General features: G+C 53.5%; 2 protein-coding genes across 2 annotated transcripts; both read left to right on the top strand.

The window, feature by feature from the left end:
• The first annotated feature begins 1,036 nt into the window (after positions 1–1,036).
• On the top strand, positions 1,037–8,493 carry VAMP5 (vesicle associated membrane protein 5). The gene is made up of 3 exons (XM_042981878.1): positions 1,037–1,091; positions 6,620–6,757; positions 7,224–8,493. The coding sequence occupies exons 1-3, from the start codon at positions 1,089–1,091 to the stop codon at positions 7,431–7,433; spliced, it is 351 nt and encodes a 116-aa protein (XP_042837812.1). The 5' UTR covers positions 1,037–1,088; the 3' UTR covers positions 7,434–8,493.
• A 1,401-nt stretch (positions 8,494–9,894) lies between these two features.
• On the top strand, positions 9,895–11,751 carry RNF181 (ring finger protein 181). Its single transcript, XM_007082294.3, has 5 exons — positions 9,895–10,039; positions 10,663–10,793; positions 10,973–11,082; positions 11,269–11,343; positions 11,611–11,751. The coding sequence occupies exons 1-5, from the start codon at positions 9,954–9,956 to the stop codon at positions 11,668–11,670; spliced, it is 462 nt and encodes a 153-aa protein (XP_007082356.1). The 5' UTR covers positions 9,895–9,953; the 3' UTR covers positions 11,671–11,751.
• Positions 11,752–12,288: the final 537 nt, after the last annotated feature.

Here is a 12,288-nt window from a genome sequence, read left to right on the forward strand (position 1 = left end):
TGGAATCATACTCTGAAAGCCAGGGAGGAAAAAGAAAAAAAGAAAAAAAAAAAAAAGCCCTCTGGGCTGTCTTTGTCCTCCTAGGTCCTCCTAGGTCAGACTACAGCCATCCTCTCTCCTCAGGCCACTCCTGGACTCAAGGTCCACAGAACTGGGGTGAAACCTCTTCCCTGGGACCCAGAGTGCCCAGGGTGGGGATGAAGGCTGTGCTCACAGGGGCTCAACCCAAGGAGGGAAGCCCTCAACCTCCTTCCTCAAGAGCAGCCACAGTTGTGTTGGTAGTGGCAGGGGGTGGGGTGGAGAACAGGTGGCTGTGACTTGTTTGCAGCAGTGAGAGGAGAGGGCGAGAACGGGTAGAGTCAGGAAGGCTCTGGAGGGGTGGCCTCGCCCATCTTCCGATGGAGGAGCAGGGTCATATGAGGGCAGGGCTGCAGCTGCCCTTGTGGTGAAGAGGGAAATACAGAAAAGCCAGAACTAGCACCTTCTTCGTGGGGGTCCGTTTTCTTTTTTAAGCGAGGCGCCATTCACACAACATACAGTGTATACGTGTACGTACAATTGTAACACACAGCGGTGCCGTTTCAAAGTAGACAATTCAGTGGTAGGTAGTGCATTCACAATGTTGATTGTGAATAAACTTTCTTTCGTTCCAAAACTTTCTTGCGGAGTCGGTTTTTGGGTACCGGTGGCATGCATTCACCGAGGTGGCAGAGACCCCGCCTGGCTGGCGGTCCGCGTCGTCTCTAGCACAGCGCCATCGCCGTGGCACTGGGACGGTTGCTTGTTGCGGGCGATGCCTGTCTCCAGAGCCCACTTCACTGGGCCCCCCGACGTGTGGGGGTGCCGAGCGCAGAACGAGCCCCGGGCTGCTCAGGCACAGGCGCCCGGTTCCGGGGGCTGGGGAGCCAGGCGAAGCTGGGCCGGACGCCTGCAGCTTTCGCTTTTCGTTGGCCCGGGTGCGGGCTCGGGGCAGGCGCGCCCCCCGCCCCCGCGGCCGCGGCCCCGCCCCTCCGCTTCCTCCCGGGTGTGTGGCACCGCGGCAGCTCGGCGACAGAGGAGCGGGAGCCGGCCCAGCGGCGGCAGCAGCGATGGTGAGGGCCCCGGGCGGGGCGGAGCCGACCGCGCAGGGAGGCAATGGGCGACGTGTGGGTGGGAGGCCGGAGTCTGAAGTCCGAGGTGGGAGGCGACCTCCGGGATCCGCGCCGGTCCCCCGGTGAGGTGGCCACCGCCAGGAGCAGGATGGGGGCCAGAGCCTCCACTCGGGGCGCGCGGGCTGGGGAGAGAAAGTTTGGCCGCCTTGGCGCAGTGAGCGCGACTCGGGCTCCCCCCTTCCCTGAGCCTCGCGATTACGGAGTCAGACTCCAGGCTGAGATCCTGGTCGTGGCCACTTACCGGCTGGCTCTGTGAGCCCGGGCAAGTCACTTAACCTTCCTGAGCCTCCTTTTCCGCATCTGTGAAGTGGGGTCAGCAATACCCGCCTTGCCGGTCCTTGTGAGGTTAAGGGAGATCCAATGGCAGAGCCCTGCCTGGCACTCAGAACCTTCTCCTGAGAAGTGGTAGGTAATGTGATGACCTCTTCAGCCTTTCCTGGAGCTGTGAAGAGCCAAGTGTGGCCTGGGAGTTGGAAACCTGAGCAGATGGGCTGCCAGAGGCTCTGCCAGCCCCATGGCAGGGTGTTGGAGGGCACACTCCTTCCCCTGGGGAAAGATCAAGGGAGATGTTTACCATGAAAGTTCCACTGAAGTTACCAGAGTGTGGCACAGGCCTGACTCCTAACCTCTGCCTAGGGACACATTCTGGAGGTGAGTCATCCCCCACTCCTGCTGCAGACTCTGGCCTGTGTCCCCACTTGCCAGCTATGAGGCAAAGGTGTCAGGAACAGGTGGTGCCAGTTGCTTCCTCTGTCCCCTGGACTCCTGGGAAGATGGGCTGAGCAGGAAGCAGGCTTGGTGCTTTAAGATTCTGCCCTGGAGAAGCTGGCAGAGGTGTGATGGATGTGGCCTGGCTGGGGGTTATGATGCCTGGATGGCCTCATCTCTAGGGAACTGGAGGCAGGAAGAGGAAGTGGGGCAGGAAGGTTGCACTGAGCTCTAAGGCCATGCCAGGAAACTGAGGGAGGCTCCAAGAATGGGACAGAGCTCAGAGCCCACTTCCTAGCATGCAGGGCAAGGGATCAGCCAGGGCTAGGGGTGGGCTTCCAGTTGGCCTCTAGCACTTGGGGAGAAGAGGAAACTCCTGAAATGAAGGCTGAGGCCAGGATAATTTACTGAGGGGTACTGGAAAACTCTGGCACTCTCATAGGGTCATCTGAGGCAAATAGTGAATCAGAGCCCAGGGAAGGTACATTGACCTTTCTCCCCTACCCGTCTCCTAGCCCCATCCCTCTGTTTCTTTCAGTCTTGCCCCTTTCTCTGCCCCCAGCGCTTTCCCTTCCTTCTTCCACCCCCTTCCCTCCTTGGTCTTTCTTCCTTGTCCTCTCCTCTGATTCATTCAATCAACAAGTATTTCTTGGGCATTTCTTCTGTGCCAGTCATGGTGGCAGGTATAGGTGATAGAGCAGGAACAAAGAGTGATGGGAAAGATGACAACTGAATGGGTAAGAGCTTGAATTCATTCATCTTCTGGACGGTCCTCTCGTATGCACTGTCCAGTGAACGTGGGTTTTGAACCATGGGCTTCCCTCGTGTGCGCACAAGTGGAACTGGCAGCATCAGAAGGTCTGGGGAGTCTTTACCTAGCCAGCTAAAGTATTTGACCTCCCTGTACTTGCATTCACTTTAGCACAGTGGTTAAGAATGTGATTCTTGGAGTTTACAGTGTATTGGTTCAACTCCCAGATCGTCTACTTACTGCCTCTGTGACCTTGGACAGATGGTTTAACCCCTCTGAGCCTCAGTTTCTTATAAAACTGGGATAACAGCATGCCTTCGGTGGGTTGTGAGGATTAAATAAGCTAAGGAGGACAAACAGCAGGCAGTGCTTAGCTCTGTGTCCATTGAATGGTGGCCGTTATTACTGTCAGGATGTACAGCCTTCTCAGCAGCCTGTAGTGCTTGATGGAAATACTCGATGCAGGTTATCAAAGGCCCCTGTAAAGTTAGAGACAATTAAGCACACAGGTTTGCAATAAGGAAGAACTTGCTTGGCTGTGTATTTTGTAAAAATATCTAAGAGGTTTTAATGATCACATATATTGTGTAGTTCTTGAGATCTGACTGCTAAGAAAAAAAACATCAGTGAGGGAAGATTGGGCTTCATTAATAATAATAGCTCTTGTTTATTGAGCACTTAGTATGCGACAGGTATTGTGACAAGCACTTTGTTCGTAACATGTCACGGGCCCTAGCTAACATTATGGTAGATATTATTCCTGTCACCACTTTACGGATGAGGCAGTGGAGGATCAGAAAGGTCATGTAGTGGACAAGTGGCAGAGGCAAGATTTGAAGGAACCCAGGGCTGCAATGCTGAGCCCTCGTTCTTAACTCTCAGCTCAGGTAAGTGCTGACCTAGGAAGGAGCTGATACGCCCCTTTGCTGCCCCAGTCCTCTGACTATAACAACAGTGACAGCTGGAATAGGGATTCTTGGGCACTAGCCAAGAAAGAAAGGAGACGGGAGAGTTACGACAGGGAGGTTTGGGAAAGCTTTGTTTTCAGAGGCACCTAGGGTATTTGGCCTGGAGAAACCGGAGATGTTTGAGGGTTGAAGGCAGGATATTCTGTACAGAGGGCTAACGGTCTATCAAGAACATTTCCTGTGTAACTGCCACCCCCTGTCTACCAACCATGCTGATGCTCCCCCTCCACTGCACAACCTCAGCCCTGCAGACCCCAAGCAGGGCTGGCAAGTGCTCCTCCCACCCATCCTTCCTCTCTATGCTCTTTGCTCCCCATTACCTGGCAACCCCACACCCCTGCTGGTGGCATTTGTCCACCTCTTCTGGCTGTTCTCTCTGCCTGGGAGTTTTCTCACTGCCGTCTACCACCAATAGAGAAATTATTCTGAAGCCCCTCTCCAGTGTCCCCCACTTGGCTCAGAAGTCTACACTAGGTCGTGTTCTGTTCCTCCAAGTGACTGTCCCCTTCTTGACTTTTACCGCGTGTGTTCTCTGGCCCCACCCTGCCCCCCTCCGCCCTTACCCTCTGCCTGGTGTGTCTTTGCCTGAATGCCCCAACTCCACCCCATCCTGCAAGGGCTCATCCGCCCGGTCTGTCTCAGTTCACAGGAATCCACTCTCTGAGGGAGGCTCCAACACTGGGTATGTGTATCTCACAGCACAGCCCTTCACTCTTCTCTCATGATGTCCTATATGTCTCTTTCCTTCAGTCTATAGTGGGCTTCTTAAGAACAGGCACAATTCATTCAGAAATTTTTTTCCGCGTGTCCACTGTGTGCCAGGCACTATGTTGAGTTCACTGTGGCAGGTGTAGTGTGGCCCTGCCCTCTGGTCCCTTACCTCCTTCCACATTCTGTGGTTATTTCTCACTGTGCCAGTAGGGACCTATGCATACAGTGTCCTTTTTCTGCCAGTTGAGAGAGGACCCAGGAGGGCCAGGGACTTGAGCCCGGGGCCTCTGTGTTCCCTGGAGCGAATGTGTTCTTTTAGGCCTGGTCCCACCTTGGGGCCTCCGGACAGGCCTGGCTTCGCAGTGGGGGGAGGAGGCTGCAGATTGCAGCAGGAAGCACAGCCAACTCTCTTGGGGAATGTGACCCAATGTCACCCCACGTTGGAGAATAAGAGAATAATAGCTGGAGTTTTCAGAGTAGAAACACAGTCATATTCAGCATCCCACCAACCTCTAGCAGTGATTTGTCATTTCGGATCTTTGTCCATTCTCAAGTTTTTGCCTTGGGCTGTTATGAATGGGGGGATGCCTTGGGCCGTGTGAATGTGAACTATGTGAGCTCGTTGACTAAAGTGGTAGTAATAAGAGTGGTGATGATTACTGGGGAAAAGTTAGCGATGGGGGCAGCTTCCCTGCTCTCTGCATTATTGCTTTGTTCCCCAGTTTCTGCCGCCCCCCCCCCCAGCCTGTGAGTGTACCCCTCTGTCATAGTTTGCCTGCCCCCTCTCCAAGCAGGTTGCTTTTCTAAGCTCATGGGTAAATATTGACCTACTTGGGTTTCAGATGCCTGCCCCACGAAACTCCTGCTGGGCTAGATAAACACACTGGGAAAACATCTCTTGAGACTAAGAGCTGCTCTTGGATAGGCTACAATGCGATGACCCGCTCAATGAGTCCTTGCAATGGTCAGCACTGTGCTGGCCCCCCCCAGGTCACCAGGATGGGGGACAGACAGAGGCAGCCCTTCCCCCTGGGGCCTGTGGTCTAGCTGGGGAGATAGGACTCATGTACTGGGAATGCTTGGAGGTTGTGTGCAAGACAGCTGCAAGGATCCTGAATGCGGATTCTCGCCTGAGTAGGAGTGGCTCTCCGTGAACACTGGATCCCTCCCCTTTCTCTGGTTTTAAGTGGAATTCAGTCAAGTGCCAAAATGTCTGCTGCAGACAATGGGCAATATGGTCTGGCAGGAAAGGGAGCTTGGCTAGTGCTCTGTGGGGAGGAGATGAGAACAGGGACGGGCTGCGGGGGAACTAGGCTGGGAGAAGGGAGTTGCTGTGGTTTGTTAATCTGCTGGTATTCATCTCCCTGACATGTCCCTGGACCTGCTCCTGGACTTACAGTTTTTACTGGGCCCTCCTGCCCTAGATCTCACTCAGTTGCGTGTGTCCAAAGCCCAGTCCCTTTCTTGCTTGTGATGCATGCTCTCTTCCTCTCTCCTGTTCTCTCAGCCCCCCGCCACCTCCCCACTTGAACCCTGCATCTGCCTTCCTCTGAAATTACCTGGGTTCTTCTGTCTGGTGTGGTTGCTGCCCAAGCTGAGAAGTCTAAGAGTAGGTCTCATCTCTGTGAGTTGGACCCTAGTGAAGACAGTGGGTGGCTGGAAGGCTGAGGCCAAAGGCCAGGGAGGCTGAGGTTCCCAGGCAGACAGGGAATCAGTTTTGAGCACTGATACGGGAGCAGGGTCATCCCAGGAGGCAGAAGTGGCCTGACCAGTCAGAGGGAGGGTTGATCTTCCCAGTTTGTTTCTCTGTGTGTGTCTGTGGGGTTAGGCAGAACCTATGATGTGTGGTGGTCTGAAGTGACCTTCCTAGCCCCGTGGGGGTAGATCTCCTCCCTGTCTGGCTTCTAGCCATGTAGCTTGGTGCCCTCTTCTTTGGTGCTTCCTTAGGCCAGTGGGAAGCCACAGGGCAGGTACACATTGGGGAGAGGCCATCCTAGAGCGGGTGAGCAAAGTATCTACTTTGTGGGAGGGTGAGATTCTGGGAGGTTTCCATCCTGAGGCATCTTAGAGGATGCTGAGATGCTGAAAGCCAAGGCTGACCTAGGACCTGCCTTGATGGGCAAGGAGAAGAAGCTGTGAGAGCAGAGGCAAGCCACACACACTCAGGAGACTGGTCCTTCCCTCTGTACATATCATACCCTTGCATGTAAGATGCTGTTACCCTATCCATACATCATCCCCACCCCACACACAGTGGGGGCAAGGAGGCCGCTAGGTCTCAGGATCAGGTGGGGGCCTCCTGCAGTTCTGACCTTGGGCTTGGCGCCCAGGCAGGGAAAGAGTTGGAACGGTGCCAGCGGCAGGCGGACGAGGTGACGGAAATCATGCTCAACAACTTCGACAAGGTCCTGGAGCGCGATGGAAAACTGGCAGAGCTGGAGCAGCGTTCTGACCAACTCCTGGACATGGTGTGAGGCCTGGGGAAGCAGGGATGGGGGAGGGAGAGGCCAGAAGGGGTCCTCAGAGAGAAAGTTCTCAGGCCGTGCTCAGGGTCTCCTTGGTGGGGTCTGAGGCTTGCCTGTGGGGCAGTGTGAGGCCTGTGAGTTTGTTGAGGCACCTTTAGCCTAGATATGCTCCAGGTAGGCCTCATGAAGTAAGAAGTCCTTCGTATGGAGCTGTGGAGCTTTGTAAAGGGCTGGTATTGTTAACTGGGGGTGAGTCTGTAGGGCTGTGAGTCAAGGGCTATACCAGTGTCTGAGACAAAGAGTCAGGCTGGGAGGGTTCCAGGGCAGGCTATGTGGAGAAGGGGAGCAGACAGGCTGGGAAGATGCAGAAGGAGACTAGGCCCTTCCGGGGAGGTGAGGTTGGGAGACCCTAGCCCTGGATCTCTAGGGGAACCACTAACTCCCACCCTGTGTCTGGCGATGTCCACAGAGCTCAGCCTTCAGCAAGACAACCAAGACCCTGGCCCAGAAGAAGAGCTGGGAGAACATCCGATGCCGGATCTACTTGGGGCTGGTGGTGGGTGGCGGCCTGCTCGTCATCCTGATTGTGCTCCTGGCCATCTTTCTCCCACAGAGCAGTGAGGGCAGCAGTGCCCCACAGGCCCAGGATGCAGGCGCTGCCTCAGGGCCTGGGGACTGACCCAGCTGGGCCTGAGGAGAGGCCGATGGCCATACTGGCTGGTTCTGGTCTCCAGAGAACCCTGGTGTTTGCTCCCACCTGAGCCACCCAACTGAGTGCTGAAGAGCATCCCTGATGTGTGCACCTTTGCATTTCCTATCACGCCACAGACTGGCCCTTGAGGGCAGCCTGCTGCACTGGCCATGCCAGGCCAGCCCCACCTGGAGCTCAGTAAAAGCTGCTGTTTGGTTAAAAGCTGCTGTTTGGCTAAAAGCTGGAGTGTCTGTGTGTGTGTATGTCTGAAGCTCTCCAGGTTGCCTACACTCCTGGGGTTGCTTAGAAAGTCTACCGTCCAAAGGACTTTATCCCTGGGAGATGGCCCCTCTCCTTTCCCTTCCATACTTGATTCAGCCCTACCCAGACAGATCCTTCTGGAGTGCAGGTGGAAAGACAGAGTGGTTCTCAAACCAGACCCTTCAACCAGCACCTTCAACCAGCACAGGGAAACCAGCCTGTTTCCCTAGGAATGAAATCTATTATTTTTCTGATGTCTTGAGGATACTCAGTATAGGACTCCAGGAGAAGAAAGTACTTCAAAGATGTTTATATGACAAGGCTCTCACCTTTGGATAGGCTTTTCCCTCTCTGAACCCCACCCGCCTCCCCAGCTCAATTTCTCTATGTTCTTCCTCAAGCTTGACACCTGATTACAGATGAGGCAGACAGCAGTGAAAAAGGGAAGGGCTTCAAAGGTGCAGCAGTGCGCAGTCACAAGGGACGGCCTAGGGTTTGCCCTGTAGGAAAGAATTTGGCCTTTTCAGAGCTCCATGGCCACACAGGGCCAAGCAGGCAGTGCCTTCAGGGTCACAGGAAAGAGGATGAAAGAGTAAAAGCCATGGAAGAAGGAAAGAAGGTCCTACCAAGACTGAGGAAGCTGGGCAATCTCTGCCTGGCTACTTGACTGCCTCCCAAACTCAAGTGTGGGTGGAAGGAAAATTCAGGGTCAAGTATGTAACAGAAGCAATTCCTTGTTAGGCAGAGTGAGGACTACTGACAGAGAAATAAGAACAAACCTGAGAGTTGTGTGAAGCTTTACCCATCACAGGGCTTGTTACTTCTACTGGGCTCATTACCATCTTCTTTTCCTGAGAAAGATGGAGAAAAACACTTGGCCCTGCAGTTGGTCAGCAAAACCACTTAGAGGCCATGTGAATTTGGGCAAGCCACTTCCTGGACTTGGGTTTTACATATGTAAAAAGGGACAACTTAACTCCCAGAACAATCATGAGGATTGTTTATACTGAGTGTAAAACATCCATCAATGTAATGGTTCTAGATGCCAAATAAATGGTAGCTATCATCCAAATCATTTAGTGCAGTAGTCCTCAGCCCAGCCTCACAGTAGGAATCACCTGTAGAGGGGCGGCTGGCTGGCTCAGTCAGTAGAGCATGCGACTCTTGATCTCATGGTTGTGTGAGTTCAAACCCCATGATGGTGTGCAGCCTACTTAAAACAAACAAACAAACAAACAAACAAACAAATAAATAAATAGAATCCCCTGTAGAACTTCTAAAAACACCACCCCTAGGCCTCAATCAGTACCAGAGCTAAGATTTAAACCCAAGTTTGTGGGATGCCTGGGCACACACATTAGCCACTGCCCTACACAGCCGCCTTATGGGGCCTAGATCTGTTAAGTCAGAATCTTTGAGGGTATCTGGCAGGGTTATTTTCTCTTAAAGCTGCAACCCCTCATTCTCCCTCCAGAATATTCATGGGTAGCCAGGGATGCAAACCACCTTTTGAATTCAAGCCAAAGATTTTACAGAAGCTAGGGGAGAAGTTGAACAACGGGCTGAAGGTCACACACATAGTCTCATGAGCCGGTAAAGTCCCAGATTTCCCGGCAGGGATCTTTCCTCTTTCGGTTGGGAAGTTTTGCTTTGCTCTTTATTGGGCCTAATAGAGAAGAAATGAACAGGAAATTTTTGTTTTGTGGGTATGGGAGGAATCAAGCGCCAACTCCTGAACCAACTAGAGTGCAGGAGGTGCAGAAGTACCTGGCGGGGCCGGACAGAGCAGCGGGAAACGCGGTGATTCCAGGTTCGCAGTACCCTCAGCCCCTAGGCCAGCGCCTCCCTTTCTCGGAGGGCCTTTAACACCTGTGCGTCCTAACCCCGCTGAACCGCAGAGCGGACTCAGGACCCCCTACAGCCTCGACACTTCCCTTTTCACCGCTCTGTGGACGCGAATTACGCGACACTCCCACGTACCTACCCCAGGTTAGGAGTCCAAAACAGACGTTTCCTGACCAGCCCCAGATCCTGCCATTGGCTTTAGCCTTTGGTCACCTGACTTACTCGAGCCAACGAGAGGCGGCAGAATTAATACTTCCGCTTTCAGTGCGGCAAACGAGCCTCTGTTCCCGCCTTTCGGGTGCTCTGATTGGTCTTCCTCTCTCAGCTCGTCAATTTATTGGCCAGAGCCACGGGGCCGCAGTCCAGCGGGGTTCGAGGGCTGTGTGAGACAGCACCGCTGCGATGGCGTCCTATTTCGATGAACACGACTGCGAGCCGTTGGATTCCGAGCAGCAGGCCCGAACCAATATGCTGCTGGAGCTCGCAAGGTGGGTACGCGATGCTGGGAGGTGGGGGCGCAGGCAGCAGGTTTCTGGGCTGGGGCTGGCTGGAGAAGGCTGATCATATAGGGCCTCCATTCTGAGGAGGAAGGATGAGTAAGCTGGAGAGTTAGTCCAGAGACGATATTCGAGGGAGATCAATAATTTGGATCATCCATAGACGGGCCGGGCAAAGAGATTGTGGGAAAGACTGGAACTGGAGAGTAGGGGGAGTAGGGAGCGGGAAGGCAGCCGGTTGTAGCAGGTGAGGGAGAATATGGGTGATGGGGGTAAGGGAAGGGCCGTGTGGGTGTGAGTAGGAACGTTAGTTAGGAACACCAAGCACGGCAGCCAGCGCTGCCACTGGGAATCTGGCTTTACCAGGTCATTCCTACATAGCCTGAGTAACTTCTAAGCCTGTTGCCTCATGTGTAAAATGGGACTAAACTGCTTGCATGCTTGGGGTTGTCTTATAGCAGCTGTAAACCACTTCCCACTGTGCTTTTAATCTAGTGAGCACTTCTGCAGGGTACTAGCTGCAGGGCATTTATTTGCTATAATGCCTAGTGGGCTGTTGGGGCAAAGAGAAAGTATGGTTTTCTGTGGTTCTGACCATGCACCGTTCTTCCCAGGTCACTTTTCAATAGGATGGACTTTGAAGACTTGGGGTTGGTAGTAGATTGGGAACATCACCTGCCTCCACCTGCTGCCAAAGCTGTGGTTGAGAACCTTCCTAGGAGAGTCATCAGGGGCTCTCAAGCCGGTGAGAACACTAATTCTTTCCACTGTTTGGGGCAGGTTTGTCAGACCCACTCCCTCCCAAGCTAGACTGGTCTGGCCCTTCAGTTTTCCAGGTCAGGTTGGGGCAAGAATGTCCTTGAAGAGTGGGAGCTGGGAGGTAGGGCCTGTAGCGGCTCTCCTGATCAGCACTCCCTCCTAAAGAGCTCAAGTGCCCCGTGTGTCTTTTGGAATTTGAGGAGGAGGAGACTGCCATTGAGATGCCTTGCCATCACCTCTTCCATTCCAGCTGCATTCTGCCCTGGCTAAGCAAGGTACTACTTCCTTTTTCTCAGCCCTCACCTTGCCCTGGGCCCAGTTCTCAAGCCTCTCGAGTTCTGTTTATGAACTGTTAGGGGATCAGAAAAGGGAGAGGGGTAGGGGTGGGTATTGGGAGCAGGGGACGAATATTAACTTATGAAGACCAGACTTGGGCTGGAACACTGTCCTCCTTTCCTCAGACAAATTCCTGCCCCTTGTGCCGCCATGAGCTGCCCACTGATGATGACACTTACGAGGAACATAGACGAGATAAGGTAGGGGCTGGTGGTAAGTGGAGAGGGTGGTAATGGGGCCCCCCAGTCGCTGTCCTTTTGTTCTCATTTCCTACCTTAGCAGGTCTGGGTAGGCTTCAGGGTCCTTGGCTCTTGTTGTCTTCCTGGTGACTCTGGTGAGGGGCAAGAGCCTTGGCAATGCACATGCTAGGAGCCTGAAAACAGTGATAGCTCCATGATAGCTGTCCCATTGCTCCACCCACAGGCCTTCACATATGGCTCTTGCCCATTGTGCTCTCTTTCCTTCAGGCTCGCAAGCAGCAGCAAAAGCACCGACTTGAGAACCTCCATGGAGCCATGTACACATGAGGTGCCTGGGGCTGAGTACCAGTCCTCCACATCTTTCTTTTGCACCTCAAATCCTCATTAAAATTTTCTTTACCCACCCTGCACTGCATTGCTCACAAGCCTGGGCAGGGGTTCCGTACCCTCCATGAGGTCCCTACTGCTGTTGGGGAAGGTGGTCCTGAACCGCAGAAAGCACCAGGCTGTGTGTCCCTTCCTGTTAAGTGTACACACTGCTCAGTCTGGCCTGAGAGAAGTGGAGCCCAGGTCAAAAACCTGGCTACTAGATCAGCCAGGGCTTGGGCCTGTGCATTCATTGTTGGAAAGCAAAATGTGTCAGGGTCTGGCATCCAATAGTTACTTACAGATGGTAAAGAAAAAAAAGAGAGCCTACATCTGTCCCCTGCAATTTTTAGTAAATCTTGGAATCCCACAGGCTTTCTTTAGGTTCATTGTGAAAACTGCTCCTATCGGTTTGAAGTTGCTCTGTGGATTCCCTCCGCCCCCACCTCTGCCCCACCCCATTATTACCTACTGAGGAAGCAAACTTCAAACCACACTCTTGAGTAGAAGAAGGATCAGGTCAGTTCTTTAGACTGTTTAAAGTCCTAGAAAGGGTTTCAAGCCCTTGAGGGGTATTTG

This window comes from Panthera tigris, chromosome A3, assembly GCF_018350195.1.
Source record: "Panthera tigris isolate Pti1 chromosome A3, P.tigris_Pti1_mat1.1, whole genome shotgun sequence".
NCBI lineage: Eukaryota > Metazoa > Chordata > Mammalia > Carnivora > Felidae > Panthera > Panthera tigris.